Source organism: Bombina bombina, chromosome 1, assembly GCF_027579735.1.
Source record: "Bombina bombina isolate aBomBom1 chromosome 1, aBomBom1.pri, whole genome shotgun sequence".
NCBI classification, from domain to species: Eukaryota; Metazoa; Chordata; class Amphibia; order Anura; family Bombinatoridae; genus Bombina; species Bombina bombina.
In genome coordinates this window covers 247377397-247395402 of record NC_069499.1, presented here as the reverse complement: position 1 = coordinate 247395402, position 18006 = coordinate 247377397, and the positions used below count along the sequence as shown (strand labels likewise).

The window sequence follows — 18006 nt, the reverse complement described above, 5'->3', positions numbered from 1 at the left end:
TTCTGTAATAGATACTCTGATTCAGGCTAGAAAGCCTGTAACTAGAAAAATTTACCATAAAATATGGAAAAAATATATCTGTTGGTGTGAATCTAAAGGATTCCCATGGAACAAGATAAAAATTCCTAAGATTCTATCCTTTCTACAAGAAGGTTTGGAGAAAGGATTATCTGCAAGTTCTCTGAAGGGACAGATCTCTGCTTTATCTGTTTTACTTCACAAAAGGCTGGCAGCTGTGCCAGATGTTCAAGCATTTGTTCAGGCTCTGGTTAGAATCAAGCCTGTTTACAGACCTTTGACTCCTCCCTGGAGTCTAAATCTAGTTCTTTCAGTTCTTCAAGGGGTTCCGTTTGAACCCTTACATTCCGTAGATATTAAGTTATTATCTTGGAAAGTTTTGTTTTTGGTTGCAATTTCTTCTGCTAGAAGAGTTTCAGAGTTATCTGCTCTGCAGTGTTCTCCGCCCTATCTGGTGTTCCATGCAGATAAGGTGGTTTTGCGTACTAAGCCTGTTTTTCTTCCGAAAGTTGTTTCCAACAAAAATATTAACCAGGAGATAGTTGTACCTTCTTTGTGTCCGAATCCAGATTCAAAGAAGGAACGTTTGTTACACAATTTGGACGTAGTCCGTGCTCTAAAATTCTATTTAGAGGCTACTAAAGATTTCAGACAAACATCTTCTTTGTTGTTTATTCTGGTAAAAGGAGAGGTCAAAAAGCAACTTCTACCTCTCTTTCCTTTTGGCTTAAAAGCATTATCCGATTGGCTTATGAGACTGCCGGACGGCAGCCTCCTGAAAGAATCACAGCTCACTCCACTAGGGCTGTGGCTTCCACATGGGCCTTCAAGAACGAGGCTTCTGTTGACCAGATATGTAAGGCAGCGACTTGGTCTTCTCTGCACACTTTTGCCAAATTTTACAAATTTGATACTTTTGCTTCTTCGGAGGCTATTTTTGGGAGAAAGGTTTTGCAAGCCGTGGTGCCTTCCGTTTAGGTGACCTGATTTGCTCCCTCCCTTCATCCGTGTCCTAAAGCTTTGGTATTGGTTCCCACAAGTAAGGATGACGCCGTGGACCGGACACACCTATGTTGGAGAAAACAGAATTTATGCTTACCTGATAAATTACTTTCTCCAACGGTGTGTCCGGTCCATGGCCCGCCCTGGTTTTTTTAATCAGGTCTGATGAATTATTTTCTCTAACTACAGTCACCACGGTATCATATGGTTTCTCCTATGCATATTTCCTCCTGTCCGTCGGTCGAATGACTGGGGTAGGCGGAGCCTAGGAGGGATCATGTGACCAGCTTTGCTGGGCTCTTTTCCATTTCCTGTTGGGGAAGAGAATATCCCACAAGTAAGGATGACGCCGTGGACCAGACACACCGTTGGAGAAAGTAATTTATCAGGTAAGCATAAATTCTGTTTTTTCTAAGCGGAGCCAAGCTAAGTATCACCCTATTACTTCTATCACACTTTACCTTTGAGTTCTTTACCTGGAAAGATAAGGCGAATCTGTTCTGACTTCTTCCGTTTTTGTACCTACTTAAAAAAGGACTCTTCCTTGGTGGACATTATTATATTACACTAATTAAGCACACTGACACCCTCTAGTGGTGAAAAACTATTAAAATGCATTCTGAAAAGAGGTGGCCTTCAAGGTCTAAGAAATTAGCATATGAACCTCCTAGGTTAAGCTTTCAACTAAGAATACCAAGAGAACAAAGCAAAATTGGTGATAAAAGTAAATTGGAAAATTGTTTAAAATGACATGCTCTATCTGAATCATGAAAGTTTATTTTGGCCTAGACTGTCCCTTTAATCTCAGTCTGAATATATGAGAAGAGCAGGGCCTAGCTGGGTGTTGTGCTGTCCCATCACCTGCCACGTTTTCAGAGCCATTTCTGAGATTAAAGGAATGTGCGTCCTGCAGGGGAGGTAAGATGGAGGGCACGCAGCTTCTACGGAGCACTTGTAACCCATTCATCTACTTGCAGCAGTAATATAGAGGACAGTAGAACTACTTCTTGACAATTTAGTAACGGAAAAGATACCACCCGATCTGTACCTATAAGAGGGGAAAGTGTAACAAGTGAAGCTCCAGTAAAATACAACTTCCAATCACTTGTTGGGTGGTCATGAAAAATAGCCGGGTGGTGCGGCCACAGATTTGACTCTGGGGAGAGCACTGCACCTTTAGACACATCTGATACTGTATCACTTTTTGTAAGTATTACATCTAATATAGCTTCCTTTTGAGTCGGTTGCTTAAGTGATTCCCCTTGCAAGGATTCAAGACTATACCTGCTTTAGTGTATATCTGGCCAATTAAAGCCCCCCATTACTATAACCTTACTCTTCATGGTCACTTTGGTTATTTCTTCTAATAACAGATTGTCCAGTTTTTCATCCTGTAATGCTGGCCTATATACAACCCCTATTCTAAACACATTTTAATCCCCAGTTTCCACAGTCGCTCAAATACTTTCCACATCATCATTAGCTCCTACAATTTCAGTAACCTTTATATTTTCTTTTTCATACAGAGCAACTTCTCCACATTTCTTTCCTACTCTGTTTAAATAACTTGTATCTAGGTCTGACTATGTCCCAGTCATGAGAATCGTTGTACCATGATTCTGTTATAGCTACTAAATACAAGTTGTCCCTTGTCATTATTGATTTCCTAAGCTGTGAGCATTTGTGTTCATAGCACTAAACTTTTTTCTACTAGAATTTCTAGAACTGTAATTTGGACTAACAGTTTTAGCATTCTGTGGGGGACAGGTGGATATATTAATGCTACCCCCCTTTACTAGTATAAATTACTTTTAATAAAGCATTTGAACTCTTTTCCCACATTCTGTTCTTTCATTCAGATAGAAAATACTATTTACAATTTACTTCTGTTATCGAAATTTGCATCGTTCTCAAGTTATTCTTTTGTTAAAGAGATATCCAGATAGATAGCGTGCACATGTCTGGATCACTGCATGACAGGAAATAGTGCTGCCATCTAGTGCTCTTGCTAATGCATAACATTGTTGCAAAACTGCTGCCATATAGTGCTGCAGGCATGTGCACACTCCTGAATTTATCTTCCTCCTTTTCAACAAAGGATAACAAAAAAAAACATTTTATAATTGAAGTTAATTGGAAAGTTATTTAAATTTGCATATTCTATCTGAATCATTTAAATAAAATGTTTAGGTTTATGTCCCTTTTTAAGGACACACAACTTACAGGTTACATCTGTTACGGGTTAAACAACTTTCCAATTTACTGCTGTTACTTAATTAGTTTTGTTGTTTTGGTATCCTTTATTGAAGAGCATACCTTGGTATCCAGTTACAGGATATTTAATTTGATGTATACACATGCAGTAAAATATCCTTTTGAATTAAAGCTAGATAGATGAATGTACACAATAGTCATAAAGAATGACAAAACTGAGATAAGTGACGTCTAACTTTTTCATCTATCTAATCCTAGATAGAATGATGTGTTCATGAATATCCCTGTTTACAAATGCATGTTGCTATTTAATACATACAATTTGTGAGTAATAATGAGGTATCTATACTATAATCGCTTTTGTAACGCGTCCGTCGGTGTCGCCAGTTGCACACGCATCCTCAAAGGAATGTTGGCTGTGCGCGCAGCCAAAAGAATCCATCTGGATGCAGCATATGCAAACCCAAGCCTAAAAAAATAAATAGAAAAAACACGCAACTTCCTGCATGAAACAAAAAAAACAAACACATAACCGCCTGCAAGAAATAAATAAAAAAACACCTAACCGCCCGCACAAAGTATAACAAAAAAGTCTAACCTCCCAATTACTAGGCCCCCTTACCTAACACCCCCTAAATTAACCCCATTACTAAGTTACACATTTAAATTAAACCTAACATTAAATTACAAAAAAATTATCTAAAATTTCAAAAAAATAAAAAATCTAAAATGACAGAAAAAATATACAAGCTCAAAGTTGATGGACTTATAAGACTAACTCAATGCAAGAAGACACCTGATCCTGGAAATACTGTTTACTTAAAGGGCTCACTCATGTGCATTGCTTTTTCTTCAAATGAGGATATCTGAAAAATTAAGCAAAATAAATAATAGAAGTAAATTGTAACGTTGTTTAAATTTGTATGCTCTATCTGAATCATGAAAGAAATATTTTGGGTTTAGTGGCCCTTTAAGCCTTATAAAGTATAAGTATCTCATCAGGTGAATCACATGTATAGATTTATGCTCATGTTCTACTTGATTGTGATTTCTATGCTCATGTAATGTGATATAATTTGTCATTAATAAAGCTTGTATTTAAAAAAAAAAAAAAAAATTACAGAAAAATAATTATCAAAAATTAAGAAATTATACCTAATCCCTATGAAAATAAACCCCCCAAAATAAAAACACCCCCTAATCTAAAAACTAAACTACCGATAGCCCTTAAAATGGCCTTTTGTAGGGCATTGCCCTAAGTTAAACAGCTCTTTTACATTTAAAAAAAAAAAATACTAAGTCCCACCCACCAAACCCCCCAAAATATAAAGAACTAACACTAACATGGGGATTGCCCTTTAAAGGGCATTCAGCTCTTTTACAGCCCATTAAATCCCTAATCTTAAAAAAAAAAATTTTTTTAAAAAATCCTAAAACTAAGCCCCAAATAGGTATTCACCGTTCCTGGAGTCCAGTGGAGAAGGTCTTCTTCCAGGTGGCTCCATCATGTTCTATCTTCATCTGGAGCAAAGGCAACACGGAACGGAAGTGTGGAGCTGGCTTCCCCGATGCACAGGTCCTCAGCCAATAGGATTTTTAGTAGCTCTAATTCTGTGGCTGATTTCAAAATTTCAGCCAATAGGAATGCAAGGTACCCCAAATTAAATGCAGTACCTTGCATTCTATTTTCAGTGTGCGACGAACATCGGATGAAAAGGAGCCTTGCTGCCGCTGAGGATCCGCGCATCGGGGGAAAGATGCCTTTGCACAGGATGAAGATAGAAGATGACGGAGCTGCCTGGAAGAAGACCTTCTCCGCCGGACTTCAGGAACGGTGAGTACCTATTTGGGGCTTAGTTTTAGGATTTTTTTTTTTTTTTTTTAATTATTTTTAAGATTAGGTATTTAATGGGATGTAAAAGAGCTAATTGCCCTTTTAAGGGCAGTAAAATAGCTGAATGCCATTTTAAGGGCAATGCCCATACAAATGCCCCTTTAGGGGCAATGGGTAGTTTTAGTTTTTTTTTAGTGTTAGATTTTTTTTATTTTGGGGGTTTTGGTGGGTGTTTTTTTTTTAAGGGTTATCGGTAGTTTAGATGAGGGGGTGTTTTTGTTTTGGGGGGCTTTTCATAGGGATTAGGTATAATTTTTTTATTTTTGATAATTATTTATTTTATTTTTTTGTTAGATTTTTTTTTTATTTTGGGGGGGTTGGTTGGGTGGGGTTTTTTACTGTTAGGGGCTAATTTTGTAATTTTTGTAAGTAAAAGAGCTCTTTAACTTAGGGTAATGCCCTACAAAAGGCCCTTTTAAGGGCTATTGGTATATTAGTATTAGTTTAGGGGGTGTTTTTTATTTGGGGGGGATTTTTTATTTTTAAAGGGGTATTAGTTTAGGTTTAAATTTTTATTTTGGATAGTTTTGTTTATATTTTTCTGTAATTTTTTACTTTTTTTATTTTTTGTAACATTAGCTTAGGGGTTTGTATTTTTTTAAACATAGACTGCCCTCCGGGCAGGCTTATTGCCTAGTAACATAAAATAAAATGTACATTATAATAGCACCTGTTGTGCAGAATATGTGTCAGTAGAACTACATTCACAAATACGTATGGAGTCATTTTGGGCCTTGAAAAAATCGTGTGGAATTGTAGCTTATGCTGTTACAATGAGTTTTTTTAAATGTCTATTTCTGTAAATGCTTAATCCATAGAGATCACTGGTATATTACAAAAGTGTAGGTGAAAGAGCTGTAAGTTAATATTATGTGCATTACAGCATTTCCTGTTTCCTCTCCATATAGGGGTCACATGGTAATGGGTGATTCTTTCAACACATCTTTATTCAAACAAACCTTTCAGAGGGTCTTTACCAAAGATTCACAGGGGAGCTTCAAGATGGCATTTGGAGGTACATTAGAAATTAAGGTAAGAACATAGTTGCTCAGCAGTGCCTTTAGTTTCATTTGAAGATTTGGACATAAAAAATCAAATTATTATAACCAGATTATTTTAATGGAACTGATGCTTATATACTGAAAATATACATTAAATGTAATGAAAGTGTGTAGTGTTCAGACTTAGATCCTGATGATCTTAAGCTCTTTGCTCTGGCGACTTAATCCAAGTAGTTTCGTCAGTACTGTGAAGTCCCTCAAATAATTTTAGAAAGTTTAGCTTGAAAGCTGTTTATCTTTCTATACAGGGTTCTAGATGTGTGGAAGAGACACAGATATTGCAATATAATGTTCAAAAATACCCAAAGATTGTGTCATTCCTCCCTGTGCTGGCAAGTTTTTGATAATTGTTTGAATAGTTTTACATGATAACATAAGCTTTTATAGATAAATATACTACCATGGTTGCTCACAGATATTCCATCTAAACCCTAAAACATTCTGAATTGTTTTTAAGTTGTATATTCTTTTTTGGAGCGGTCAGTTGGTTGGACCAATCTGTTTTTGAAATGGTTGAGTATTGCATATAGTTAAGACTGGGTTTGTAATAAGTGATCAAGACCAGGAGGGTGATAGTTACGAAATAAATGTTCTACAGTTTTGATCTTTTACTTTATATAGGAGAAAATAAACTAATAAAGATGTACCTCATTTTATTGCGCTTCGCTTTATTATGCTTCAGATATTAAGGTTTTTTTTAAATCGAAGGGGGTTTAGACCTAATGCTATTGCACGCTTGATAGACTACAGTATAGCATAAACATAACTTTTATAGGCACTGGGAAACCAAAAAATGTGTGACTCACTTTATTGCGAAATTCGCTTTATTGCGGTGGTCTGGAACCGAACCCATAAGTATGCCTGTGATTATGCTTAAAAGTAGTAGTGCTTTTTCTTTTTTAAACCAATTTATACAAATTGTTTCAATTATTTAGACTCCTATTTACCTTCAGACTTTTGAAATGTCCCCTAGTCAGTCAAAAACAAACTTCTTTCCATAACCGCACAATCCATTTACTGCACTCAAAGTTCCTACAAACGTAAACAGATTTTTGTTTTGTAATTTTTTTATTCAAGACATCAAGAGAATTGAAGATTTCAGGGGCTATTGGTCCATGTGTGTCCCTGAATGCCAAAGGACCCTGTGTGTCTGAAAACGTAAGTGACTTGTGCATCTTATTGTGATTTTGTTATCTGCTTACATGGACACAATCAGATATTTTTTTCTCTAATTTTTTTTGTATTGCCTGCATGGTTATATTTTGCTTTCCTATGTTGTTTTTTATTATTATTATTATTATTATTATTATTGTTGTTTTTATTAACTTTTATTTGGGTAGAGCTGCAAACTTCCTTTATTTTATCATTTTCTTTTTATCCAATTCTGGTTTCCTCCCGTCTACACTATAGTAAAAGCAGAAGTTACCATACTGATTCTGCAGTCAGAGAGTGTGAATTCCAAATCAGGGACACTAAACAGGACAATGGAAAATAGAAGTGTGCTTAAATTTTTTTTTTACAAAATTAGTCAAACCTGTTCATATTATTAAAATAAAAAAAGGATTTTTTTTTTTTACTATTTTATAATTATTTTCCTGTAAAAAAAAATGTAATGATGAAATAAGCTGCGGCACATTACAGCAATTAGGTAGTTAATTAGCGAGCGGGTACCAGGCCCTGTGAATCTAATGAACCGGTAATAGACCTATTTATCTTCATTTAATGCTTTCAGCGGATATTATATTGATATTTTATTGCCTCTAAAGTAAAAAGCTTTAATTTTCTTTTACTGGGATACAAAAGTATGATGCTTTTTTTTTTTTTTTTTAATCTGCTGTGGCGCCTGGTCTAATAATCATGCTATTTATTTTCCCAGGAGATTGGAACAGGAGGCACCTGCCAGTGGAAAATATGCGGTATTAATCCCACCACAACCTTAGCTGTGTACTTTGAAGTTGTCAACCAGGTTAGAAATATCACTTGTAAAAAAAAAAAAGCCTTTCTTTTCTGTGTAATAAAATAAATTCCGTAATAGACTTTTTTTTTTTCCATAATAATGTTAACAAAGATTTGTAAAGGGGTATTCCCTTCAGTCTAAATATAATTCTTTTTGCATTCTTGGGTTACATGGCACTGCCTGAACTCAGCTAATGTTACAGACTTGTGTAAAACAAGAGGACTATAATGCAGTTAAAAAAAAATTCTTTCATGTAATTAGCAAGAGTCCATGAGCTAGTGACGTATGGGATATACATTCCTACCAGGAGGGGCAAAGTTTCCCAAACCTCAAAATGCCTATAAATACACCCCTCACCACACCCACAATTCAGTTTTACAAATTTTGCCTCCTATGGAGGTGGTGAAGTAAGTTTGTGCTAGATTCTACGTTGATATGCGCTCCGCAGCAGGTTGGAGCCCGGTTTTCCTCTCAGCGTGCAGTGAATGTCAGAGGGATGTGAAGAGAGTATTGCCTGTTTGAATTCAATGATCTCCTTCTACGGGGTCTATTTCATAGGTTCTCTGTTATCGGTCGTAGAGATTCATCTCTTACCTCCCTTTTCAGATCGACGGTATACTCTTATATATACCATTACCTCTGCTGATTTTCGTTTCAGTACTGGTTTTGGCTTTCTACAAACATGTAGATGAGTGTCCTGGGGTAAGTAAGTCTTATTTTCTGTGACACTCTAAGCTATGGTTGGGCACTTTTTTAATAAAGTTCTAAATATATGTATTCAAACATTTATTTGCCTTGACTCAGAATGTTCAACATTCCTTTTTTTCAGACAGTCAGTTTCATATTTGGGATGATGCATTTGAATCAATCATTTTTCTTACCTTAAAAATTTGACTTTTTCCCTGTGGGCTGTTAGGCTCGCGGGGGCTGAAAATGCTTCATTTTATTGCGTCATTCTTGGCGCGGACTTTTTTGGCGCAAAAAATCTTTTCTGTTTCCGGCGTCATACGTGTCGCCGGAAGTTGCGTTATTTTTTTGACGTTCTTTTGCGCCAAAAATGTCGGCGTTCCGGATGTGGGCGTCATTTTTGGCGCCAAAAGCATTTAGGCGCCAAATAATGTGGGCGTCTTTTTTGGCGCTAAAAAAATATGGGCGTCGCTTTTGTCTCCACATTATTTAAGTCTCATTTTTCATTGCTTCTGGTTGCTAGAAGCTTGTTCTTTGGCATTTTTTCCCATTCCTGAAACTGTCATTTAAGGAATTTGATCAATTTTGCTTTATATGTTGTTTTTTCTCTTACATATTGCAAGATGTCTCACGTTGCATCTGAGTCAGAAGATACTTCAGGAAAATCGCTGTCTGGTGCTGGAACTACCAAAGCTAAGTGTATCTGCTGTAAACTTTTGGTAGCTGTTCCTCCAGCTGTTGTTTGTATTAAATGTCATGACAAACTTGTTAATGCAGATAATATTTCCTTTAGTAAAGTACCATTACCTGTTGCAGTTCCAACAACATCTAATGTTCAGAGTGTTCCTGATAACATAAGAGATTTTGTTTCTGAATCCATTAAGAAGGCTATGTCTGTTATTCCTCCTTCTAGTAAACACAAAAAATCTTTTAAAACTTCTCTTTATCCAGATGAATTTTTAAATGAACATCATCATTCTGATTCTAATGATTCTTCTGGTTCAGAGGATTCTGTCTCAGAGGTTGATGCTGATAAATCTTCATATTTATTTAAAATGGAATTTATTCGTTCTTTACTTAAAGAAGTTTTAATTGCTTTAGAGATTGAGGATTCTGGTCCTCTTAATACTAAATCTAAACGTTTAGACAAGGTCTTTAAATCTCCTGTGGTTATTCCAGAAGTTTTTCCTGTTCCTGGTGCTATTTCTGAAGTAATTTCCAGAGAATGGAATAATTTGGGTAATTCATTTACTCCTTCTAAACGTTTTAAGCAATTATATCCTGTGCCGTCCGACAGATTAGAGTTTTGGGACAAAATCCCTAAAGTTGATGGGGCTATTTCTACCCTTGCTAAACGTAATACTATTCCTACGGCAGATGGTACTTCCTTTAAGGATCCTTTAGATAGGAAAATTGAATCCTTTCTAAGAAAAGCTTATCTGTGTTCAGGTAATCTTCTTAGACCTGCTATATCATTGGCTGATGTTGCTGCAGCTTCAACTTTTTGGTTGGAAACTTTAGCGCAACAAGTAACAGATCATGATTCTCATAATATTATTCTTCTTCTTCAACATGCTAATAATTTTATCTGTGGTGCCATTTTTGATATTATCAGAGTTAATGTCAGGTTTATGTCTCTAGCTATTTTAGCTAGAAGAGCTTTATGGCTTAAAACTTGGAATGCTGATATGTCTTCTAAATCGACTCTACTTTCCCTTTCTTTCCAGGGTAATAAATTATTTGGTTCTCAGTTGGATTCTATTATCTCAACTGTTACTGGTGGGAAAGGAACTTTTTTACCACAGGATAAAAAATCTAAAGGTAAAAACAGGGCTAATAATCGTTTTCGTTCCTTTCGTTTCAACAAAGAACAAAAGCCTGATCCTTCATCCTCAGGAGCAGTTTCAGTTTGGATACCATCTCCAGTCTGGAATAAATCCAAGCCTTCTAGAAAAGCAAAGCCAGCTTCTAAGTCCACATGAAGGTGCGGCCCTCATTCCAGCTCAGCTGGTAGGGGGCAGATTACGTTTTTTCAAAGAAATTTGGATCAATTCTGTTCACAATCTTTGGATTCAGAACATTGTTTCAGAAGGGTACAGAATTGGTTTCAAGATAAGACCTCCTGCAAAGAGATTTTTTCTTTCCCGTGTCCCAGTAAACCCAGTGAAAGCTCAAGCATTTCTGAAATGTGTTTCAGATCTAGAGTTGGCTGGAGTAATTATGCCAGTTCCAGTTCTGGAACAGGGGCTGGGGTTTTATTCGAATCTCTTCATTGTACCAAAGAAGGAGAATTCCTTCAGACCAGTTCTGGATCTAAAAATATTGAATCGTTATGTAAGGATACCAACATTCAAAATGGTAACTGTAAGGACTATCTTGCCTTTTGTTCAGCAAGGGCATTATATGTCTACAATAGATTTACAGGATGCATATCTGCATATTCCGATTCATCCAGCTCACTATCAGTTCCTGAGATTCTCTTTCCTGGACAAGCATTACCAGTTTGTGGCTCTGCCGTTTGGCCTAGCTACAGCTCCAAGAATTTTTACAAAGGTTCTCGGTGCCCTTCTGTCTGTAATCAGAGAACAGGGTATTGTGGTATTTCCTTATTTGGACGATATCTTGGTACTTGCTCAGTCTTCACATTTAGCAGAATCTCATACGAATTGACTTGTGTTGTTTCTTCAAGATCATGGTTGGAGGATCAATTCACTAAAAAGTTCATTGATTCCTCAGACAAGGGTAACCTTTTTGGGTTTCCAGATAGATTCAGTGTCCATGACTCTGTCTTTGACAGACAAGAGACGTCTAAAATTGATTTCAGCTTGTCGAAACCTTCAGTCACAATCATTCCCTTCGGTAGCCTTATGCATGGAAATTCTAGGTCTTATGACTGCTGCATCGGACGCGATCCCCTTTGCTCGTTTTCACATGCGACCTCTTCAGCTCTGTATGCTGAACCAATGGTGCAGGGATTACACAAAGATATCTCAATTAATATCTTTAAAACCGATTGTACGACATTCTCTGACGTGGTGGACAGATCACCATCGTTTAATTCAGGGGGCTTCTTTTGTTCTTCCGACCTGGACTATAATCTCAACAGATGCAAGTCTTACAGGTTGGGGAGCTGTGTGGGGGTCTTACGGCACAAGGGGTTTGGGAATCTCAGGAGGTGAGATTACCGATCAATATTTTGGAACTCCGTGCAATTTTCAGAGCTCTTCAGTCTTGGCCTCTTCTGAAGAGAGAGTCGTTCATTTGTTTTCAGACAGACAATGTCACAACTGTGGCATACATCAATCATCAAGGAGGGACTCACAGTCCTCTGGCTATGAAAGAAGTATCTCGAATTCTGGTTTGGGCGGAATCCAGCTCCTGTCTAATCTCTGCGGTTCATATCCCAGGTATAGACAATTGGGAAGCGGATTATCTCAGTCGCCAAACGTTGCATCCGGGCGAATGGTCTCTTCACCCAGAGGTATTTCTTCAGATTGTTCAAATGTGGGAACTCCCAGAAATAGATCTGATGGCTTCTCATCTAAACAAGAAACTTCCCAGGTATCTGTCCAGATCCCGGGATCCTCAGGCGGAGGCAGTGGATGCATTATCACTTCCTTGGAAGTATCATCCTGCCTATATCTTTCCGCCTCTAGTTCTTCCAAGAGTAATCTCCAAGATTCTGAAGGAATGCTCGTTTGTTCTGCTGGTAGCTCCAGCATGGCCTCACAGGTTTTGGTATGCGGATCTTGTCCGGATGGCCTCTTGCCAGCCGTGGACTCTTCCGTTAAGACCAGACCTTCTGTCGCAAGGTCCTTTCTTCCATCAGGATCTCAAATTCTTAAATTTAAAGGTATGGAGATTGAATGCTTGATTCTTGGTCAAAGAGGTTTCTCTGACTCTGTGATTAATACTATGTTACAGGCTCGTAAATCTGTATCTAGAGAGATATATTATAGAGTCTGGAAGACTTATATTTCTTGGTGTCTTTCTCATCATTTTTCCTGGCATTCTTTTAGAATTCCGAGAATTTTACAGTTTCTTCAGGATGGTTTAGATAAAGGTTTGTCCGCAAGTTCCTTGAAAGGACAAATCTCTGCTCTTTCTGTTCTTTTTCACAGAAAGATTGCTAATCTTCCTGATATTCATTGTTTTGTGCAAGCTTTGGTTCGTATAAAACCTGTCATTAAGTCTATTTCTCCTCCTTGGAGTTTGAATTTGGTTCTGGGGGCTCTTCAAGCTCCTCCTTTTGAACCCATGCATTCATTGGACATTAAATTACTTTCTTGGAAAGTTTTGTTCCTTTTGGCCATCTCTTCTGCCAGAAGAGTCTCTGAATTATCTGCTCTTTCTTGTGAGTCTCCTTTTCTGATTTTTCATCAGGATAAGGCGGTGTTGCGAACTTCTTTTGAATTTTTACCTAAGGTTGTGAATTCCAACAACATTAGTAGAGAAATTGTGGTTCCTTCATTATGTCCTAATCCTAAGAATTCTAAGGAGAAATCGTTGCATTCTTTGGATGTTGTTAGAGCTTTGAAATATTATGTTGAAGCTACTAAGTCTTTCCGAAAGACTTCTAGTCTATTTGTCATCTTTTCCGGTTCTAGAAAAGGTCAGAAAGCTTCTGCCATTTCTTTGGCATCTTGGTTGAAATCCTTAATTCACCATGCTTATGTCGAGTCGGGTAAAACTCTGCCTCAAAGGATTACAGCTCATTCTACTAGGTCAGTTTCAACTTCCTGGGCGTTTAGGAATGAGGCTTCGGTTGATCAGATCTGCAAAGCAGCAACTTGGTCCTCTTTGCATACTTTTACTAAATTCTACCATTTTGATGTGTTTTCTTCTTCTGAAGCAGTTTTTGGTAGAAAAGTACTTCAGGCAGCGGTTTCAGTTTGAATCTTCTGCTTATGTTTTCATTAAACTTTATTTTGGGTGTGGATTATTTTCAGCAGGAATTGGCTGTCTTTATTTTATCCCTCCCTCTCTAGTGACTCTTGCGTGGAAAGATCCACATCTTGGGTAGTCATTATCCCATACGTCACTAGCTCATGGACTCTTGCTAATTACATGAAAGAAAACATAATTTATGTAAGAACTTACCTGATAAATTCATTTCTTTCATATTAGCAAGAGTCCATGAGGCCCACCCTTTTTGTGGTGGTTATGATTTTTTTGTATAAAGCACAACTATTCCAATTCCTTATTTTATATGCTTTCGCACTTTTTTTTATCACCCCACTTCTTGGCTATTCGTTAAACTGATTTGTGGGTGTGGTGAGGTGTGTATTTATAGGCATTTTGAGGTTTGGGAAACTTTGCCCCTCCTGCTAGGAATGTATATCCCATACGTCACTAGCTCATGGACTCTTGCTAATATGAAAGAAATGAATTTATCAGGTAAGTTCTTACATAAATTATGTTATTGTAGTTATGGTGGTTTCTATGGACACTAAAGCACTGGAGAGAATGTGACTGCTAAAACAGGTTGGAATAGAACTCGGAAGCAGTCAGTTTATACAACACTTTTTTTTTATTTAATATTTTTCGCTCTTTCTATTACCATTGTCACACATACTTTAATAAATATTTTTAAATTTTTAAAGGGACACTATACACTCAATTTTTTTCTTTGCATAAATGTATTGTAGATGATCCATTTATATAGCCCATACAGGTTTTAAATATATATATATATATATATATATATATATATATATATATATATATATATATATATATATATATATATATATATATAGTTTTGCTTATTTTTAAATAACATTGCTCTGATTTTCAGACTCCTAACCAAGCCCCAAAGTTTTAGGAGAATACCGAGGTATAGCTACTCCAGCTTGCTCCTGTTTGTGTAAAGAGTCTTTTCGTGTCTGTGCATTCACTGCTACTAGTAGTTGTAGGCCCGAGAGCTGCCGCGCCTCAGTTCTTATAGCTTCTGGTCTTGATCAAGACGGAGTTCCCGAGTCAACGGGAGCCGATGGTATCAATGCGTGCAGCTGATGTTCCTCTCTTCGGGGTGATAATTTGGGCTTCACAAGGGAATTATTTAATACATCAGTACCACTTTATGTTGCGTGCTTACTCAGAGCTGAGGATTTATGCGGTCATCTTAACCGCTACCGGCTCCGCCCCCCGTAAAGAGTCTTTTCATATGCAGAGGGGAGGGGAGGAGTGACTGTTATTTCTTAAAGTGGTTGTTCTAGCTACCTTTTTAACAGAGCTAAATTGTGAGCGTCTAAGTTAGTTTTTAAACGGTTTTATACTGGATTTTTATATCAGTATCTGTGCATATTATTCTTTATAGTAGTGTCTATTACATGCAGTTATCTGAAAATTGGTGTATACTGTCCCTTTAAGTATTTTTCTTTTAGTTTTATGTTCCCTCATTAAGGCAGGGAGAGTTCATGACTTCATTCCTTATTGCTGGGGAAATACAACACCTGACCACCAGGAGGAGGCAAAGACACCCCAGCCAAATGCTTACATATCCCTCCCACTTCCCCTATCCCCCCCAGTCATTCTTTGCCTTTCATCACTATAGGAGATGGCAGAGATGTGTCAGAAGATTTGGATAGTCCTGTAATGGGTATGTTCCCTTCAAGAAAGGACTGGAGTTTTAAAGGACCACTTAAAGGGACAGTATACTATAAAATTGTTTTTCCCTTGATGACTTTCCAATTTTTTTTTACCAGCTGCAAAGTATATCATGTATGAGATTTGATTTTTTAAGGTTTATTTGTGTATATGAATTAGCTAATTTTGTGTTTTGAAGCCACAACCTAATAAAATAGAGTGAGCTTGTAGGTATAATCAGTCTCACTACTTTATCACATTGTGTAAATATACCTGCTTCTTTATCTTAGATCTGTCCATAAACCAATCACCAATACTTGGAGAGGACAATGGAAAATTAACATGCTATTACCTTATCTCTTCCAAAACCCACTGGGAGTTTAATTTATTTTACTGGCTGTGTTATTTATTTTACTGGCTGTGTTAATACAGCTTGGCCTCAAGGCCAAAAACTTTCAGGATGGGTGGGGATACCACAGGCTAAATAAACTTATTCAAATGCCAATGTAAGGTTAATGGAAATACTTGTAAACAATGTAATACACTCCAGAAGGTAAAGGATCATTGGGAACAATTAAAATTAAACATTTTTGAGTAAGCTGTCCCTTTAACACAGCAGATTTGCATACAAATGCAAGATAACAAGACAATGCAATAGCCCTTAGTCTGAACTTCAAATAAGTAGTAATAACAGAATTTATGTTTACCTGATAAATTACTTTCTCCAACGGTGTGTCCGGTCCACGGCGTCATCCTTACTTGTGGGATATTCTCTTCCCCAACAGGAAATGGCAAAGAGCCCAGCAAAGCTGGTCACATGATCCCTCCTAGGCTCCGCCTACCCCAGTCATTCGACCGACGTAAAGGAGGAATATTTGCATAGGAGAAATCATATGATACCGTGGTGACTGTAGTTAAAGAAAATAAATTATCAGACCTGATTAAAAAAACCAGGGCGGGCCGTGGACCGGACACACCCGTGGAGAAAATAAATTATAAGGTAAACATAAATTCTGTTTTCTCCAACATAGGTGTGTCCGGTCCACGGCGTCATCCTTACTTGTGGGAACCAATACCAAAGCTTTAGGACACGGATGAAGGGAGGGAGCAAATCAGGTCACCTAGATGGAAGGCACCACGGCTTGCAAAACCTTTCTCCCAAAAATAGCCTCAGAAGAAGCAAAAGTATCAAATTTGTAAAATTTAGTAAAAGTGTGCAGTGAAGACCAAGTCGCTGCCTTACATATCTGATCAACAGAAGCCTCGTTCTTGAAGGCCCATGTGGAAGCCACAGCCCTAGTGGAATGAGCTGTGATTCTTTCAGGAGGCTGCCGTCCGGCAGTCTCGTAAGCCAATCTGATGATGCTTTTAATCCAAAAAGAGAGAGAGGTAGAAGTTGCTTTTTGACCTCTCCTTTTACCAGAATAAACAACGAAGATGTTTGTCTAAAATCCTTTGTAGCATCTAAATAGAATTTTAGAGCACGAACTACATCCAAATTGTGCAACAAACGTTCCTTCTTTGAAACTGGATTCGGACACAAAGAAGGCACGACTATCTCCTGGTTAATGTTTTTGTTAGAAACAACTTTCGGAAGAAAACCAGGTTTAGTACGCAAAACCACCTTATCTGCATGGAACACCAGATAAGGAGGAGAACACTGCAGAGCGGATAATTCTGAAACTCTTCTAGCAGAAGAAATTGCAACCAAAAACAAAACTTTCCAAGATAATAACTTAATATCAACGGAATGTAAGGGTTCAAACGGAACCCCCTGAAGAACTGAAAGAACTAAATTAACTAAATTGAGACTCCAAGGAGGAGTCAAAGGTTTGTAAACAGGCTTGATTCTAACCAGAGCCTGAACAAAGGCTTGAACATCTGGCACAGCTGCCAGCTTTTTGTGAAGTAACACAGACAAGGCAGAAATCTGTCCCTTCAAAGAACTTGCAGATAATCCTTTCTCCAAACCTTCTTGAAGAAAGGATAGAATCTTAGGAATTTTTACCTTGTCCCAAGGGAATCCTTTAGATTCACACCAACAGATATATTTTTTCCATATTTTGTGGTAGATTTTTCTAGTTACAGGCTTTCTGGCCTGAACAAGAGTATCAATGACAGAATCTGAGAACCCTCGCTTTGATAAGATCAAGCGTTCAATCTCCAAGCAGTCAGTTGGAGTGAGACCAGATTCGGCATGTTCGAACGGACCTTGAACAAGAAGGTCTCGTCTCAAAGGTAGCTTCCATGGTGGAGCCGATGACATATTCACCAGGTCTGCATACCAAGTCCTGCGTGGCCACGCAGGAGCTATCAAGATCAACGATGCCCTCTCCTGATTGATCCTGGCTACCAGCCTGGGGATGAGAGGAAAACGGCGGGAATACATAAGCTAGTTTGAAGGTCCAAGGTGCTACTAGTGCATCTACTAGAGTCGCCTTGGGATCCCTGGATCTGGAACCCGTAGCAAGGAACCTTGAAGTTCTGACGAGAGGCCATCAGATCCATGTCTGGAATGCCCCACAATTGAGTAATTTGGGCAAAGATTTCCGGATGGAGTTCCCACTCCCCCGGATGAAATGTCT

The 18006-nt window shown here is 37.8% G+C and overlaps 1 protein-coding gene across 1 annotated transcript in view; it reads left to right on the top strand.

Annotated features, from left to right (window-relative positions):
* The window catches only part of SEC23A (SEC23 homolog A, COPII coat complex component), a 480777-nt gene that overhangs the window by 154034 nt on the left and 308737 nt on the right, over positions 1–18006 (top strand). Inside the window, exons 10-12 of the mRNA XM_053697910.1 lie at positions 6037–6160; positions 7267–7347; positions 8066–8155. Of these exons, the coding sequence (XP_053553885.1) occupies positions 6037–6160; positions 7267–7347; positions 8066–8155 (295 nt within the window). The remainder of the gene's footprint in view (positions 1–6036; positions 6161–7266; positions 7348–8065; positions 8156–18006) is intronic.